General features: G+C 36.2%; 1 protein-coding gene across 1 annotated transcript in view; it reads right to left on the bottom strand.

Moving 5' to 3' along the window:
* The window catches only part of Sema5c (Semaphorin 5c), a 77250-nt gene that overhangs the window by 26595 nt on the left and 32388 nt on the right, over positions 1–18267 (bottom strand). The window contains exon 2 of the mRNA XM_089640048.1: positions 1946–2059. Coding sequence (XP_089496174.1) covers positions 1946–2059 — 114 coding nt within the window. The remainder of the gene's footprint in view (positions 1–1945; positions 2060–18267) is intronic.

Here is an 18267-nt window from a genome sequence, read left to right as displayed (position 1 = left end):
GATTGTAAAGCTTAGAAATAAGTAAACTAAGGATGAACGATTTTATTTTTTGTTATTTTTCTAAAGAAATATGTATCGTCTATGAGTCAAGTCACATATTATTAAATTATTTCTTTGATAAATAAATATTTCTATAATAATTAATAAAAATTTAACGACTTTAATTGGCTTTTTAATTACCCTGTATGAATCTACCCCATGGCGTACGATAGTACCCCACCTACTGTACGAATGTACCCCGTACGTGGGGTACGTTCGTACAAATATCTTATCGTAGAAAAATGGCTATAACCCTTTAACCTTTTGACACAATAGTTTCGGACTTTTTTGTAACAAACTACAATATATTTGTTATACTTGGGTACATAAATTAGATAAATTCGACAATTAATCACAAAGTAAAAAAATAAAATCTAAAAAGTGTACGAAGGGTAACCACTTTCCCCTTTTTTCAATGTACCTAATATTTTTTTTGAAAAACACAAGAAATGCGATGTGGGCATGTTTAGTGATCGAAAAGTCTGGGAAATCTTAATAATAATAATAATAATATTTGGATGACTCGTATAGCGCCGTTTTTGTGCAAAATCACCTCAAGGTCTTGTTATAAAAAAAAACGGTAGAACTCGAGCGAAGTCGGGTACCGCTATTGGTATTTACAAGGATGTTAAATATAAATAAAAAATGGTGACCGGTATGTCATCAAAATGACAATTCAACACACCTACAAAAAGTGATATAAAGTCATGAAAAGTGATGAAATTAAAACTAGGTTAAATAGTTTATATAGGTAACTATTAAACCTAGTTTTTGTTTCATAACTTTTAATGACTCTATATCACTTTTTAAAGGTGTGTTGAATATTCATTTTGATCAAATTTCATGGAACAATAAAAAATATATATTAATTCAATTAATGCTAAACGAAAGTAACAGAAAGTCATGTAAATTTTTATCGTGATTAATTTTTGGGTTATTATTATTTCTCCTCCTTCTTTAGCCAACGTTTCGAACTGAGTTACAGAATTAATCATCAACCATCAGGGCAGATGTGATGGAAACTGTAACGCTATCAAAAACATTGGCTAAATAAGAAGGACGTGCACCACGGTATAATAACGCAAAAATTAAACACGATAATATTTTTGGCCGTAAATAAATCAATAAATTAATGTAAATATTATTAATTAATTTCCGACTTGATGATATTATTTATGATAATAAACTGAACAAAGTAGGTAAAAGCGATTTCAAAGGAATTAGTCTGGCGACAGAATATTAATGAGGAGATTAGACTTGGTCAATAAGAAAGACGCCTTGCAAGCAAAACACTTAAATATTATGGACTTGAATAATTCACACGTGATGGAAATTTAAACACATACTAAGTAGGTAGGATGAACATGTTTTAAAAAATGTAAATCACCCTGGTATTAATATTGAAAATCCGTAAAATATAGCTTACAGTCTTATATGGTAATTAATAATCGATGGTGATGCGATTGTTTGAAAGTTTTTAAATGACAACACCAAGATAGAACAATTAATGTCAGTTTAAAAAAGCACAATGGTCGAAGTGCATATTTTATACATTAACTTCGGTGTTCAGAAATTAGTAATAGGTACTTTCTGAGAGGAGAACTTTTATTTTTATTTTTTAACGTTTTGCAAGAAGATAATTAAACGGAAAAGGTTCTTTTTCGTTTTTCTGAAATTTGTGTATCAGAATAGCTATTTATTTGACGTTAAATTGATGAAAATTATAAATTAAAAAAAACGAGTCATATCGTTTCCTTTGTTTGTTTAAACACACTGTCAAACTCGAATATAAATAATAAATTAATAACAAAAGCATGGAATCTCTTATAAATTAGAATAAGCTGACGATATTGAAAATATATTTATTAATTGATAATCAAAAACGCATAAATTAATTAATGCTTACCCTGGTGAGATATATAGGTCCCTTCAACATCCTCGTCTTCCTGCGTCGATCCGAAGGGAGCAGCGACGAGGAGCAGTGCACACAGCAGTAGACGCATCCTCCACTCCAGGGGCACTGTAACACAACACACAACAACACCTCACATTAGTCACTGATTATATTCACGTAACTACTCCGAACAGGTAACAGCTAATAGAAACAGAGAACCGACGAGCACCCTCAGAGCTGGCGCAAAGCGTACTCCAGGCAGGGAACTGCAATAACAATGCTTTCAAGTACATCATCAAGTACATAACAGAAACAGACGTCACCAGGATGCAGTATGTGCCTCTGAGGATGGTCAAAGGCACATACCGCATGTTGTGCGTGTGCGCGAGATTCAGTAACTGGGAACAATACCTAAAATTTCTCATGGGGACCGCTATCAGTAATTTAAAGCGGTGGACCGCAAAAGAAGCAACAATCATCACAAGGAATCCCATCTCTGATATTCGGAAACTGCTAACAATAACAATCCGCATGAGAACCCAATTTTTCTTTCCAGCTGAGGTACTCCAAACCAACGATGACATTCGGTAATTGCTAACAGTAACAGTCCACATGAGGACCAAATCTTTCTTTTCCAGCTGAGGCACTCCAAAACAACGCTGACATTCGGTAACTGCTAACAGTAGTTCTCAAGACGACCTCATAGGAACCCCATCCTCAATTCCAATCGAGGCACTGCAACAAAACGCTGACATTCGGTAACTAACGAGAGAGACAGTTCTCATGAGCAGTATCAGAAGACCCCACCCTTCACTCTTGCTATGGTAGCACTGCGGTTATAAGTTATTATGCCATAGTAACAATGGTCATTTTACAAACCACAACACATTAAGGACAATATTGAAACCATAACATATTTGAGATATGTTGAAAAATTCACAACTGTTGGGGGAAATTACTGAGAGACGAAACAATTTGACGAATCAAATAATACAAAGGTATCAATCCGATTGCTGGGCTTTAACCATATTTAAAACCGAAACGACATCAGTGGCAGATGGTCGAGTAGAAAATTTCTACAATTACTTAGCTTGTATACTAGGCTGCCAACCTCCCACGGAGCGACACCCACCAGCAGCCACGGAGGCCATTAGACATTCAAACATACTACAATATTATACTGGCCCATTTTGCAACCTGCGCCTGAGGTGCCTCATTGTAATAATTGTGACCGGTCAGTGGTTGAGTGGGCATAGCGCTTGGGTCTCACCCGAGCGTCGCGTGTTCGATTCCTCGGCTGGCTAAGTCCTCCATCACAACACAAGCAAAATTTTCGGCTTTCTGCGGTGGTAGTAGGAGATTTTCAAACATTGTTGGGTTATTCGTAACCTGGGAATGTTTGTCTTTCTTTTTAAAAAAAAAAAAAAAAAGAATTATTGTTCCTACACCTTTTGTAAACTGCGTTATTCTTGATCAAGACCTCGTAAAAAATTTGACTTTATATTATTTGAATAATTCAGAGATAGCTGGCGACATTCCTTCTTCCATCACGCTTTCACAAGTTACTGCATTAATGATGAGGGCCAACTGACAATATTGACAACTACTGCGAATGACTATTGCGCTGTTGTAATAAGGAAGTACTTCTAAATTCTTATCGGGATTCAGCGTGAGAGCCAGTCGTCTTACAGGGTTTGGTCGTGTATGGCAGGCGGAGGAGGAAAGAACCATTAAGATGGTGTAAGAAAATGACGTAAGTTGGTGAACAAATCTACGAGGTATTTATCTTCTATTTGGGTAGGTATCTGTCTATAGAGGTTAGAGGTACACCATCTGCTACGAAGTACTTAGGCAGCCTAACAGAATGATTGACAGGAAAAAATCAACGGGTCAGACGAGGAGACAAACAAATAAAAACACGATGGCCATCGTCGAGGTACGCAAATATAATTATTTGATTTATTTTAATTCGGTCTGTACCACAGAATAGATAAGAAAACTAGAAGTGCCTTCCACACAAATTTGAATGGAAATAAAAATTTTCATTTATACCGATAGCCCAGCGCTCTGTCTCACTTACAATCTCCATTCCATCTGAATTTTGAAAACGCAGTTTTGTATTGAAAACTTAAGCCCCATTGGGCAAATATTATATTCTTTGGTTATTTTATCTATTTTTGCAGAAAGAGCTAAAAGTGCAAATTCAATACAGCCCAGATTTTCGATCATGTATTCAGATATTTTCTATTGTTCTTTTTTTTAGATATATCACCTCTAACTAACTAACTTATTTTTTTACATTAACTATTAGGAAAATAATTTCCCTTAGGGCCTATGTCATATTGGGGATGCTGTGTGGAGGGTCTGTTTTAAGAAAAGGAAGGAGAGGAAGTTCTGGGAAGGAAAAATGTATGAGGGGTGGGTTGGAATCTAGGGATCAGTTTGTTCAGGAGTGACGGACGATGGAATATATCCTTTCCACTGCAGTGCAAGGCGATGGGTCGAAAGACCAATTGGAGAGGTCAGAGGTTCTCCCCAAAGCAGCCTCTCCCGATCTGCCACATGCAGCTGGTGGGCAGGCGCACACACCTGAACACACCTCACCCGATTAACCCGGGCACCCCTGCTAAATCACCAAACTTAGCGAACCAGTAGGGGTGACCTATGGCAGAGGTGTTGTTTATCCAGTAAATGGTTCCTGGGGCGGCAGTACCTAAAACCCGCCTTCCAAATTGTTAACTAAAATATATATTATTGCCCAACGATTTCTACTTTTGAAACATTTAATTCATGGTGGTTCTCCATTTTAATATTCTACCCCTTTTACAAATAAAAACATCATATTACATTTATTTCTGAATTTAAAATAAGCTTTTAACATCACTTCTAACAAAACATGGACGGGGAATTTGAATTATGTTTCGACAAATTGGATCACTTTTTGCAAATTTATTTTCACATATCCGCCGTACCATTTTGATTCCTTTCGAGCGTGAATTGCCATGGGACATTTTGAAATGATGATCAACAACTACAAATATAAACTAGCTTCCTCATTGCCATCAGAAACCTAATTTGATTCGGCCACTACGAAGCCACTAAACTCGGCCAGAGAGCAATACGCACCACTGATAAACCAACTTAATTTAACCTAAGTGTTGTGGGCTTATTATACAATAAGAATAAGCGGCCCTCACAGGAAGGGACACCGCCGAGACAAGACAGAGCGTACAGTTGAACACAAACGAGAACAAGGAACGATTTTCCCAACACAACAAAACCCTTAATATAATCAGGAAGCTAAGTGAAAAGAAGTAGACACGCTTGTGCAATGTCAAAAGATGTGTTGGTCAATTCATTCAACCGGACGATTGGAGAGATGTAAGAACTGTGGTCTGAGAGAGGTATTCCAGTATTATGTAGTATTATGATATTTCAGCACCCAAAAGATTTTAAGGAGGACAATATAGTGCTACTACAACTGCTGCTACTAACAGTTGTGGGATTAGTAATGATTTTTTTTTGGATAAATTAATACATAGTTTTGTTTTGGTACTAAGATGCATTTCGTATAATAGTTTGTTACACATTGAAAATGTTCATAAAATTTTCAGTTTGCCAACCAGCATTACACACAAATATTGAATTTTTATGGTAATATTGGTATTTTTACCCACGATCAAATTGTTGGACTTTAATTTGGTGCAACCACGTGATAACATCATATTATACATTATTCATTGTTATAAATATATTTCACAATTGCGTAACATAGTGTCGTCAGTAGGGTTATCATTTTTTTTTAATATCACTAATACGGATTACATATACATTTGCACTATAAAAGGAAAGGTCCTATAATGGTGCCTTGATGAACACCATTAGGGGTATTTTTTGGTAAAGATAACATAATATATTTAAATTGTGTTATTTGAATTATGTCTGTCAATAAACAGTTTATATTATTTTCTACCAATGCCAATATTTTGCAGTTTCATTATAAGTTTTATGTTTATATCCCGACGATTTCGAAAGCAGGTTTTAAATCCGTTTACGTGTGTATATTAATACTTATTGTTATTATGGACAGAGTGGACAAAGCACTCAGTATGCTCATCACCTATCGGACATCAACGGAATTAATAATATGTGTATTATGATTTTAAATCCTAACATGTTGTATTAGGTATTTTAGACACGTACCTATTGCCTGACTGACTCGCGAATAAAGGATATTATTTGTATTGTAAATATAGATAATAAATCTTCAATTAAACCAGTGGTTCCCACCCAAAGGGGTGATTTTAAGCGGCGAAGGCAATAAGAAGCCGTTGAAAAATTTGTTGGACTAAGGCATTTTACAATGTACAAATTCAACTAAAGAGTGATGCTTCGTTGCAAGAATCTTATTATATTCATGTCAATATATTTTATTTAATGGAAACGTACATAGTTCATTATGCAAATTGCTAATTTTTATCAATTTTCAAGCTTGCAGGAAATAAATATTTTGTTTCCTAGAATCTATCAAAAATGTCATAAATCATTGATAAAGCGAGAACATTTTCTTGGAGAGGGAAAGGGCTGAATTAAACATGAGAATATATATTTGAAAAGAGAACAGTTTTGCAAAATAAGTTTGGGAAAGTCAGAAGAACATTCAATACAAAAATAAAGTGTCAGCATACCGATCATAAACCACCATCCGAATGGGCACAGAAACATTAACTATTTAAAGCCAATATTGTCTTTTGAAAGAAATATGCGTGGAATAATCAAGTAAGTACTGGGCTGGACCCCCGACTCGGACAGTCCTTGCCCGTTGTCGTTCAGAATGGTGCCTATCGTTTGAGAGCACCATTGTCACCTCTCTTTTCATTGCATACGTTGTCGCTTATGAGGAGAAGGAAAAGGTTCCGACGGAGTTATCAGCGGCAAATGGACAACGCATGGTGTGTGTTCATTGTGTTGTGTAGGTATAGGCAATTACTAAATAAAATACCGTAGTTATAGGTGCCTGCTCGTGTTAATGACATCGCTCTATAATGTACTCCAACAACATTCAGAATGATTCAGAACATCAAAGCAAATAATATCTTTTGTTATCGCCAGCCAAGCGACCTCCGTGACATCGGCAATACTCGATTTACTGCCAGGAATGTGTTGTTATTCGACATTCAAATACAATATTTCTGAAATGGACTATATAACGTAGTTTGTTCTGTTTTTAATACGTTCATCATTACCTACTATTTTTCTTCGTTGTGTTATTACGAACTTTGGTCTATTTATGTTTCAAGTGGCAGTAAGTGCTTGCTGCCAGCAGTCTGTATCTGTACTTGATGGTAGATCTGTAATGAATAGGTAACTTGTTATTTTTAGCAAAGCTAATTGAAAAAGCCAGCTCTGATGGGACGAGAGATCTACGAATGCCGAAACTGCGAGGGGGCCTTCTATAGTGTCTAAAAGCTCGGAGAAAATGGGAGAAAACTAACAAAGAAAATTAATAAGGCATAGAAATACTTTTAAAACTGCAAAAATACGTTGAAAAATAAAAAGTAGACGTAATCAGGACGTACAAAACATTCAGAGATTCTGATACCCTAAGGTCTGCACCGTGAATATGTCTTGTATTAGAAATGAAAAGATACAAAGTCGGGATCACTTCAGTTTCGGAGCGACCAGAACAACATGGCCACTGAGTTTTTAGGACTTGGAACATGTGATCTGAGGGTGAAAAGGAAGGTTATAGTTAGCCATCCTAGAAATTATTATTATTTAACGAGCAGGAAGCATTCTGCTAATGTGCTCATGTCTGATTTCACAATAATTCAACAGTAATTGAGTGTAAAATGTAGGACTATCATTCAAAGATTGGATTAGAAGATTGCCGGAACCTTAGTTTGGTACTACTAGGCAACAAAAAGATCAAATATATGTATCTACTGAAGAATTTTATGATATTGTGACATCTGGCATACTACCAACAGCTAGCAAAGTTGCAGCACCTCTCAGGCCCTGGCATTGACAGCCTGGAGATTGCTTGTCGACAGTCGGCACGCTTCCACGCCATATCTGCTCTGTGTTTCTATTATTCAAGGTTCATGCACCCACTCGCCAGTTCACACACGAGACTGTGCACGCTGCGTGGTTAGCGATGCAAAGTGTAAAGCGGCCGCTACACTACTCGCTTCGGCGCTTCGACGAAGTCCTCGACGAAGTTAGCCGAAGTCCGAAGTGCGTGCCCACACACTCGTGCAACTTCACGAGTAGCTCAGTCTCTCGGAGTCCGTGCACTAGGCAACATGGACGTTCAAGTGGCAAATAAAGGATGAAAGTAGATTAAATGTTGTTGAAATGAGATCCCTGAGGCGTATAATAATAATAATAATAATAATTGGATAATTTGTAAAGCGCCGTTTTTGTGAAAAATCACCTCAAGGGCGTATGTGTGGTAAAACCATGTTTGATCGTGTGAGGAATGTGGAGATCCGCAAAGAGTGCAAGGCTGATGTAAGCGTAATGAGTAAGATTAAGAAAGGGACGCTTAGATGGTTTGGGCATGTAGAGCGAATGAGCGAAGATAGGAGTGTGACGGCCGGCATAGTCCAGTGGTAACGCATTGGACTGCCATTCCGAAGGTCGCGGGTTCGAACCCGGCGTGCGCAAATAAATTTTATTTGATTAATTTGTGTTATTTCACAATTAATTAATTAAAATAATATATAGTATATTTGCGGCACGTTCCAGAGTGGAAGATACTACCAGTATCGCCCTGGTGTAAGACCACCATTCAGAATTGAAACGTTGCTCCAAATGGCTTTAGCCGTGTTTAGTGACTAGATCTGAATAGCCAGGTACTTCCCCACCTTCCTCTTTCCCTTCCCCACTTACCTTCAGCCTCACAACATCCCCCAATTGGGGATGCCATAGTCTCACTGGCTCCAGAAGGGAGCAGTTGGGACTCTTGTGAGGTATTCACTATAAAAAAAATATAAAAAAAGGAGGATATATGATGCAAATGTGAATGGTAGCAGAAGTCGGGGACGCCCGAGGAAGACATTGGCACGATCAAGTGAATCAGATACTCGAGTCGGGCCATGTCAAGAGTCAGAATAATAGAAGAGTATGTATGAGACGATGTATGAATGTGAATGAGGCAAGGAGTGTGTGCCAAGACCGAGTTGTTTGGCGGTCCGTCCTCTCTGCCTACCCCTGCGGGGAAACGGCGTGATGGTTAGTTAGTTATCTTTATGGTCCCTTTCAATTGGGTCCCAAATAACCGCCTCGGATTGGAGTGTTTCTAGGAACAAAAAAATTAGGTCCTGTGACCACAGTGTAGAAGCCATATTTTATTACGTATAGTCACTATGACTCTGCGCACGCACAACCACCAAACACGACGTCTCGAAGCGAACTGAAGTGAACCGAGTAGTGTGGGCAGACACTTCGTGTTCGAACTTCGAGTCCTTTGACTCGGGCGCATTTACCGACAACAATCGGAAGTCGGGCCAAGCGAAGCGAAGATGCCCGAAGCGAAGCGAAGTTCGTGCCCACACTATCGTATTAGGTCAACTTCGATCAACTTCGCGAGTAGTGTAGCTGGGCTTTAATAGTTTAAACCACGTTTGTAATCACTATTACTGCGCTTGGGGCTGGGTGGCATTGGGACGAGTGTATTCATGATCCGAGACAATAGTGCCAGATTCTGTGAACCGTAGCCGAAGCAAGCCACCTTCAAACCCGTATAATTCATGTCATTCGCCTATATTTAACTGGCTTTACTACCCGGTTTCACCCGAGTTTCAATATCAGTACTTTTTAATCAGAATCAATACATTTCAATTGTTACGTAAAAAAATATAATAATATAAAATATTTTAAATGTACCACTTTACTACATAAAATGATGCCGATATGTACCTACCTACTGACGAACTATAAAAGCAGTTTAGCAGATTTACTGCTAGCCAAATTTAGGTACTTAGGTGATTTTTATGAATTAAATTAAGATAATTATAAATTATCGAAACGATGTTTTTTAAATTCCTAAAACCTAAAAATATGTAAGAAATGGTGAAATTTAGGTGGATTCATTGTCTTTAAAACGGATTAAAAAAATATGTCAAAAGCTCCAACAGCTCAAATAATGGAATATATTGCGCGCCGGAAAAAATGCGTTACCCTACACATTTCAGATAAACACTGCACATATTTCAAGACGCCAGAGCTCATCGGTTGTGAGTTTTTGCTGCTTAAGCACATAAATTTTCATTTAGATAAATTAATTGAACACACTACATGGCCATTAAAGTATATAACAACCTTCCACGTAGCATCAAACAAATAACCGACATACTTAAATTTAAATCATCACTAAAAACATTTAATTTAAACAAATGTCACTACACCTTAAATGAAAACCATACATAAATTAAATACCTCTGTTTTTTATTTTTTATTTACATACATTTGTTAACATGTAATTGTTGGGTTATGTAATATAATGTGTATTTGTTGGGATAGCTGGAAGAAATAGGATGTAACCTATAAGCTATACCCTTTGTACTCTGTATTTTTGTACAATAAATATTTTTTTGAATTTGAATTTTGAATATCCGATTCGGAATTTTTTAAATATAAAATATGAGATATTATAAATAGCCATTCGTCATCTCTGCATAAAGTAGGCACCTGTAGAATAAGCTAATCAAATGAAATGAGATAAAAAATAATGTGTAAATAATGTGCTGCAGTTTATCATTCTCAGAACAGTTTATATTTTGTTATCAACGTTCGTTCCCATATTTGCAAATTTCAGGCAGCGGAAATATTATTTGTACTGCAGTGATAATACGAATATATTTCAAATAATTCTAATCAATATTTTATGTTGTACCAACATAACAACATTTGCATGTACGTTTGATATTGTCTGACGTCTTTAGTATTTTTAAATCTTCAATATCCACACGTTATTTATTTACTTCTACTATTTGTTATTGCTACTACTTGTTTATATATTTTCCTTTTTAACATATCTCATTTACTCACTGTACCTTCATGTTGTATTCTTAATTTTTAAACTTCTCTGTAAATCTATTTGTGTTCTGTTTTATGGAGACTATGAAAAATAAATAAATTAATTTTGGCGGCAATCAAAAATGGAATAGATACCTACTTTATATCGTTGTAGAACATAAAAAATATTAAAATGTAATTTTTTCCACAATAAAAAACAGTTAAAATACCCTATTGTACAAATGCTACTTCTGTGCTTCATTTATATTTACTCTAAATTATATAAACTATATTATTAAGTAGGTATATAAAGATGATAAAATGCTTTGATACATAGAAAGAAAAATAATTCTTTTAAAAGTATATGTCTATGTAGATAAAAACTTAAAAGAGATTTAAAAATAGAGCAACTATGGTTTTTGTATGTATTAAAAAATGTAATGATCTCGAATCAGTCTAGATCTATCCAATAAACTGGAGGAAAAGAACCCAAATAAGATACATTTATATTTATATAATATCTTTTTACGCAGTAATAATTTACTGTCCTTCTTTACTTTCTGTTTCGCGGACGGAAAACTGCAGATGAGTTAAACAGATATATCCATAGACACATCAATGGTTAAACCCAATAAAAATGCCAAATCAAAAAAAAAATCAATCATCAAAAAATTATACAACGAATTATGGCTATAGAAGAGTTTGGCGGGAATTATAAACAGGTACCTACCTAGAAAAAGGAAACAAAATCCTGAGGCACAATCCCAATCGGCACAAACCGGAATTACATTATTGTTTATAACTGGTATGAATGGTGCTGGGAGGGATTTCAAAGAACCTACATCCGATAGGCTTTTAAACGCGCGCCCTGGCAGTAACAGTAAGACGAAATGATACTTGTTTTGATATCGTTAGTTCCAAGACATTTGAACATAATAAAATAGATAAGTTAGGTTACAGAGAATTGCAAGAAATTGAAGATAAGAAAAGATAAGGACTTCTGATAATGCCTAAAGCTAGTTCAAATACAATTTGTATCATTTTACGCTGCCACCTCTGAGAATAGAATTCTTAAATTACATATAACTGTTTTGTCTGTCAAACAAATAATTGAATAATGCTAAGATAATAGCCCCGGAAAGCAGAAGTAATAACCTTCCTCGGACGAATAAAAGTAAATTGCAAATGTACTCTAAAAAGGTAGAAAATATGCACAAAAAACCATGAAATTTATTCTCAAAATAAAGCAAGAATTCATTTTTAGTTAGAATTCTTTTTTTAGTAGTCTGATAAAAAGATGGATGGTTAGCAACACAGAAATACAAATTAATTTGAATATCTGTGGATGGTACGAGTATATAGTTAGCAATCACCAGTTTTCCGTTGTTTTTAGCCTGCTATCAGCAAAGATCAATTTGTACGTCGAAAAATACCACTCCAAGTCAATTCTTGATCAGTGATGAGATATCTAGGGAAATTTCCGTAGATCTAAGGGAGAAATATTTTTTAGGGAAATGGGAAAAAGCACAAAATATAAGGAAATTCCGATAAATTCTGAGGAAATTTCAAATATCATAGTGAAATTTTGATATATTCTGTGAATATTTCGAAATATCTCTTCGAATTTACTGACTAGAGGATACGAAAAGATTGTGTTGTATTATTATTTTCCTAAATTCTCTAGCAACCCCAGCCCACCTCCCTGGTTTCGAAAAAAATATTCTGAGGAATCGCGAATACCTAATACAAACCCATTCTATAATCTAGGGAAATTTTGGCCTGAAATTTAAAAACATAAAAATTTTGGGTATACCATCACTGATTCTTGTGACTCCGGTAAATATAATTGCGCAAACAATAAGTATCTCTCTGCAAGCAGCGAGGCAAATGTGTTATTTTTGCGGAAATGTTACAATGACACTAATCTCTCGGCAAGCAGCGAGGCAAATGTGTTCTTTTTGCGGAAACCTTACAATGGCACTAATGAGAAAATTTGTCCGAAATATTCAACACTTATCTGTTACCCGGTTATTAGTCATTATTACTACCTTCGTTCATTGGGACACGGAAGCTTGTAATGGGTGGTAGCATTCCTCACACTTGATTTAATAATCTCGTCAGATGTCGTCAGCGTCTCTTCTTCAAACACAACACGACAAATAATTATGTCGTGTCTCGTTTGGCACAGATGTTGGAATAACAGTTCTTCCACAAAAACGCTTAGATTCAACATAGAACATCTCTCGAAGCTTCTTACTAGGAGTTGAACCTTTTGACTTCTTCAGCACTGTTGAATTAAAGGCGTTCTTAGAAGAGTAAAGACTTCAAGTAGAATTTCTGATCTGGCTTTGTAATATGAGTTGGACCTTTTGACTGCTTCTACCCACGCAGATGACCAACTTCCGTCAAGCCAGTCTGCTCCTACCTTGATAAAGGTTGTTTGTCTGTTCGGGTCGACCTTGTGTGTTCCCAATAGCCCCAACTGGGCGACACCTCGTACAACTTGCTCTCGAGCAGAGCCAGTTCTCTCGAGAGTACTCGAGTCTCGGGGGACTGGGTCGGAGCAGCCGCCAGCCTCTAAAACCCAACTGGAGAGAGCGGGTTGTACTTCATTACAATGCTCCATTGTTGTCTCCTCTCAGACACTTGGCTGTCTGATATTTTAATTGATAATGTTAACTTTTCTGATATTGAAATCTATAAGATTCTAAAATCAATACGTTTGAGACTTAGATTGTACTTGGATTTTTTGTAAAATATAAAATTAAAGACACTGTGTAAATAGTAAAAGAAAATAGCTCTAACTGCATAAATCCTAATACCGCTGATCCTCTCTCTTATTGTAATAAAATTCTCATAAACTACGCTTGTAATAAAAAGTAAGGGTTACAATGGAGCTCTCAATGGCACGCCCAAAGGGAAAATCTAGCATAGCAAAAATAGATAAGTTAAAATTAAAATAAGCATGGGCATTAGCTGAAGCTATGGGCACACGACACATGACACGTGACGCAGTATTTAAAAAATGCAACAAGGATAAATATTGAATTTACTGGTTTCGTTAGAGCTTATTGCTTTTGACTCATTCAGAAATTTCCTTAAAAATACATAGATTATCCGAGGCGTTACAAGATAAACATAAACTGTTATTATTTACATATTCATAATAGGTGTCGCGGACCGCGAAAAGGTTCATTTTTCTTAGAAAAACAGTTAGGGAAAAAAAAAAAATTTGGGTTTGTAGGAAAATTTTCACCGGTTACATTAGAATAAAGCACTTTTTACATATTCATACAAACTGTACATGCATATATTTCTCGGAATTATGTAAACAAGAAAGTGTCCGGGTGTAAAGTGCAGTAACAAGTAGTGCAATTCAATATTACAAGGTTCTAAAAAACTTTTCCGGTAAAATTTTTTAATTTATTGTTTACGTCAAAACATTTATTATTGTTTAGGAGCAGTTTCCATGGACAAAGATCAGACATAGATCGCTGGAAATTCGGAAAAGTAATTTATCCTTTTTACTTGTATGTACATACTATCATAAAGAATCACCTTCCGAAGTTAGGTATTGCGTATAACCCCCGAACACCTGGTATTTTGAATAACTCTATTTTAACCACTTAATACTCGTTTTTTTAACAAAAATGAAACTAAAAACATCAGGTTATTTTATTTTTTATAAAGAATTGACTAGTTCAAAAAAAAAAACAAAACAGAAACAGTAAAAAATGTAAAAAAAAACTTAAGGCGATGCCATACGTAGTAATGCAAAATCATGTGTTTTTGGTTTGAAAATTTGGTCGCCTAGAAATGTTTCAGATGCTTTAATTAAATACTGCGAGTAGAATACATCTTGACCTTTGAAATAATCGAGTATTTTTAAGATAAGTCTTTTTATAAACCCAGAAAAAAATAATGTATAAGGCCTACGAAAACTGCTAGTTCAAAATCTTCTACTTACGAACCCATTTTCGGTTATGATTTTGTTGTATAATGTGGCAAATTAAGTTATTTATAAAATGATCGAAAAAAAATTAAATATTTATTCCTGAATATCCACAAAATAAAATAAAAGGCACTTTTTGGCCATGTTTTTTTCTTGCATAAATCAAAACAGGCGGATGGTGTTAAGCGGGAATTTAAACCTTATCGCCATCTACGTAAGGGTAGTTATTGATAGCGGCTCAATTTAAAATATTACACTACGTAGTGCATCGCCTTTACCATATTCAAAAAAATAAAACAAGACTAACTATAATAAAATATAAAAACAATAAAAAAATCTGGGGAGCGCAGTTCGTTTGTTTATACAATTCAAAAGACGCGAGCAGTGTTCGGGTTGTCGCGGTACGATACACGCGCCGTCCGCGAACACCGCTCGTTCAAAAGCATTAAGTGGTTAAAGAACTTCACAATTGTAGTGGAAATCCCATATTTTGGGCATGTTAGCTTTAGGCTATTTGCCATAGAATTATTATCATCATAACTCTCAAAAGTAGGAATTTAGGTACTAATGTAATATTCGTGATCGTTAACCTGCCCAACATAGTCGAACCATCAACCCATCGTACACCCGTAACTACACTGCCATAACTCAAAATATGTCAAACTGATATAATCGTAGATAATAGAAACAAAGGAGGATACGGCATGGGAGCTTGCCGACTATCGGCGAGCTTTGACAAAGCTGCACGGACTATCAAAGCGGCTACGCCATGAAAGTTATGCGTTTAGTGTGTAACTAGAAACAAAGGGGCGCTGCTGTGCGTAGATGATATTTGCAGCAGTATTGCTGAACGAGGTTGGTGACACCCATACTGATAATGGTTCCTGATCCATCTCCCTCGTTTCTATTATCTATATATAAGGTAATCTAAATACGCGCAGGAATAGGATCCCCGCACAGACAAGAGACTTTAAAAATGTGAAAAGCTACACGGGACAAAACGCGGGTTGAGCTTTCACTTCCAGTTATTTATCAAGAACAAAGAAATTTCCCCTGAGGCACTTTTCTAGTCACTTCAGTACTCGCTGCGAAAAGAAGAGAACTCCGATATCTTGGACATATTATGAAGAACGATAAATACAGGATCACCCACATTATTAATCACAAAAAAATGGTGGAAGATACATATATATATATATATAACATAACGTACATCATATGGAAAAATTTTAAATGCAGAGAAAAAGCTCGGTGATCTATCTTTACAAAACTGTTTATATGATGTAGCGGATCTGCTTAACTGCACAGAAGCTAGGTACAAAAAGGCTATACTATCATATCTTTTAAATCATTATTAATTTAACCTACTCACACTTATTTAAAATATTTTGTATCTACTTGTATCTTCTTCTAGAGTTTGAATTAATTTTATACTTTCTGTCGTCATTTTAAGATCAAATGCCACAGTCAATTGTTATTTTTGTTTAAATTATTACTGGTGTTTGGTTAAGCTTGTATTCTGTGACATATAATTATTATGTATAATATATTTCTTCTTCTTCTTCAATGGCGCTACAGCCCATTTCGAGCCTTGGCCTCCTTTAACATGAGCCTCCACCGCCCTCTGTCCTTGGCCGTCTTCTTCCAATCTGCAACATGGAGTAGTCCTCTGGCATCTTTCCTGACATCGTCCTCCCATCTCAGCCTAGGTCTGCCCGCCTTTCGTTTGCCTCCCGGGTGTCTCTCCCTCTCGCACCGCTCCTAAGATTCTTCGAAGTACCTTTCTTTCGAAGGTGTCCAGCCGTTCCGCAGACTTTGCTGTCAGTGTTCCCGCCTCACATCCATAGGCCAAGACTGTTCTAATAATTGTTTTATACAGGGTTATTTTGGTTTTCCTATGGACGTTTCGGGATTTGAACACTGGCAGCAACGCGAAGTAAGTGTTGTTAGCGGCTGTGATGCGCTTTCTTACTTCTACTGGGTCTTCGTTGTCCTGCGTTATGATGGAGCCCAGGTAGGCAAACTCTTCGACCACTTCAAAGTTATAGGAGACCTCTTCGACCCCCCGTATAATATATTTATACCGTGGATATTAAATAAATAATAGAAAGAGTTTTATGAGAACGTAAGGTTATGTCACTTAGTGACAGTTTCGATGTTTCAACAGCTATTTCAACAAGTTAACCGAGTGATTATTCGAAACTCTAGATTTTTGAGTTATGTTAGTGTGGATGAGAGATTCCGACACATGGTCGTTTGAAACCATAGCTAACAAACATGGCATTCAGATATTTGTGTAAAAAGTTAGCTCCTTCGTGTGGAAATGCTAAAACAATAGCAGTAATAATGTTGACTGTGTTTGTGGACTCTTTAGGCAGACAGCACACACATAATAATAAGTTCTTGGACTTCACTCGGTGATGTGAAGTTACACAGGCAAATGCGAGAATAGTTTTAATATAAAGCACACCACTGTAAGTTCCGTTGTAACCTCAACTTTCTCATATACGACATTTAAAGAAAGCGGCTTACCAAGTATTATAAATTAATACATTATGATATACGAAATTTGTACAGTTCTTCTATCTGGAATTTCTGGTTCAATGCAACTATTTCAGTTCACAGTTAAATTGATTAGCAATTCCTAGCGCTATAGCACACCATAAAAAACTGGGTGATGAAATAGTCGAAACCTAGAAAGTCTAGAGCAGAGGTTCCCAAAGTGGTCCTTATGGACCCCCAGGGGTCGATATCGGCATGCTGGGGGTCTATGTCCGCGAGAAAAAAATTGGGGGTCCACGAGATTCAAATGGGGGTACATACGAGCGGACCCCCATTTTTACCTCGAAGTCAACATTTAGGAGTTCAGTGAATGACACAATAGACCTAACACAAATATAATAGACTGAGAAATTACTTATTTGATATTTTTATATTTCGTAAAGTTGTTAATTGAGGTATATAAATAGAGTTTACGTTCCTTTTCTCGTCAGAATTAATACATTCAAGAAAAACATTGCACATTGGAAGCCGCGAATTTTCTTAGATCCCCAACTTGTTTTTGAAAAACGTCTAGGGTAGGTAATAATGACGTTCAACATTTAAATGCACTTCACACAGACTTCAAAACTAAGTTTGAGGACATTTTGACTATGGAAATGCAACGTTGAAGAATCGCATATATCATGTGTCAAGAAGAACTGACCGGAATAAGCACTGACAATGAATTTAAGGGGCAGTTCTGTAGGGCTAGCTACAGAAAGAAATTCCCGTTGCTTATCCTGCTTCATTTTCATTTGGTGTAATACCTCACAAGGGCGCCTCTGTCTGCACAATGTAAAGACAGAGCAACTATAACGCC

Source organism: Hesperophylax consimilis, chromosome 15, assembly GCF_061612785.1.
Source record: "Hesperophylax consimilis isolate HC1 chromosome 15, BYU_Hcon_1.0, whole genome shotgun sequence".
In the NCBI taxonomy this organism is placed as follows: domain Eukaryota; kingdom Metazoa; phylum Arthropoda; class Insecta; order Trichoptera; family Limnephilidae; genus Hesperophylax; species Hesperophylax consimilis.
Note: the sequence above shows the minus strand (reverse complement) of the source record. Positions and strands in the feature narration are given on the sequence as shown.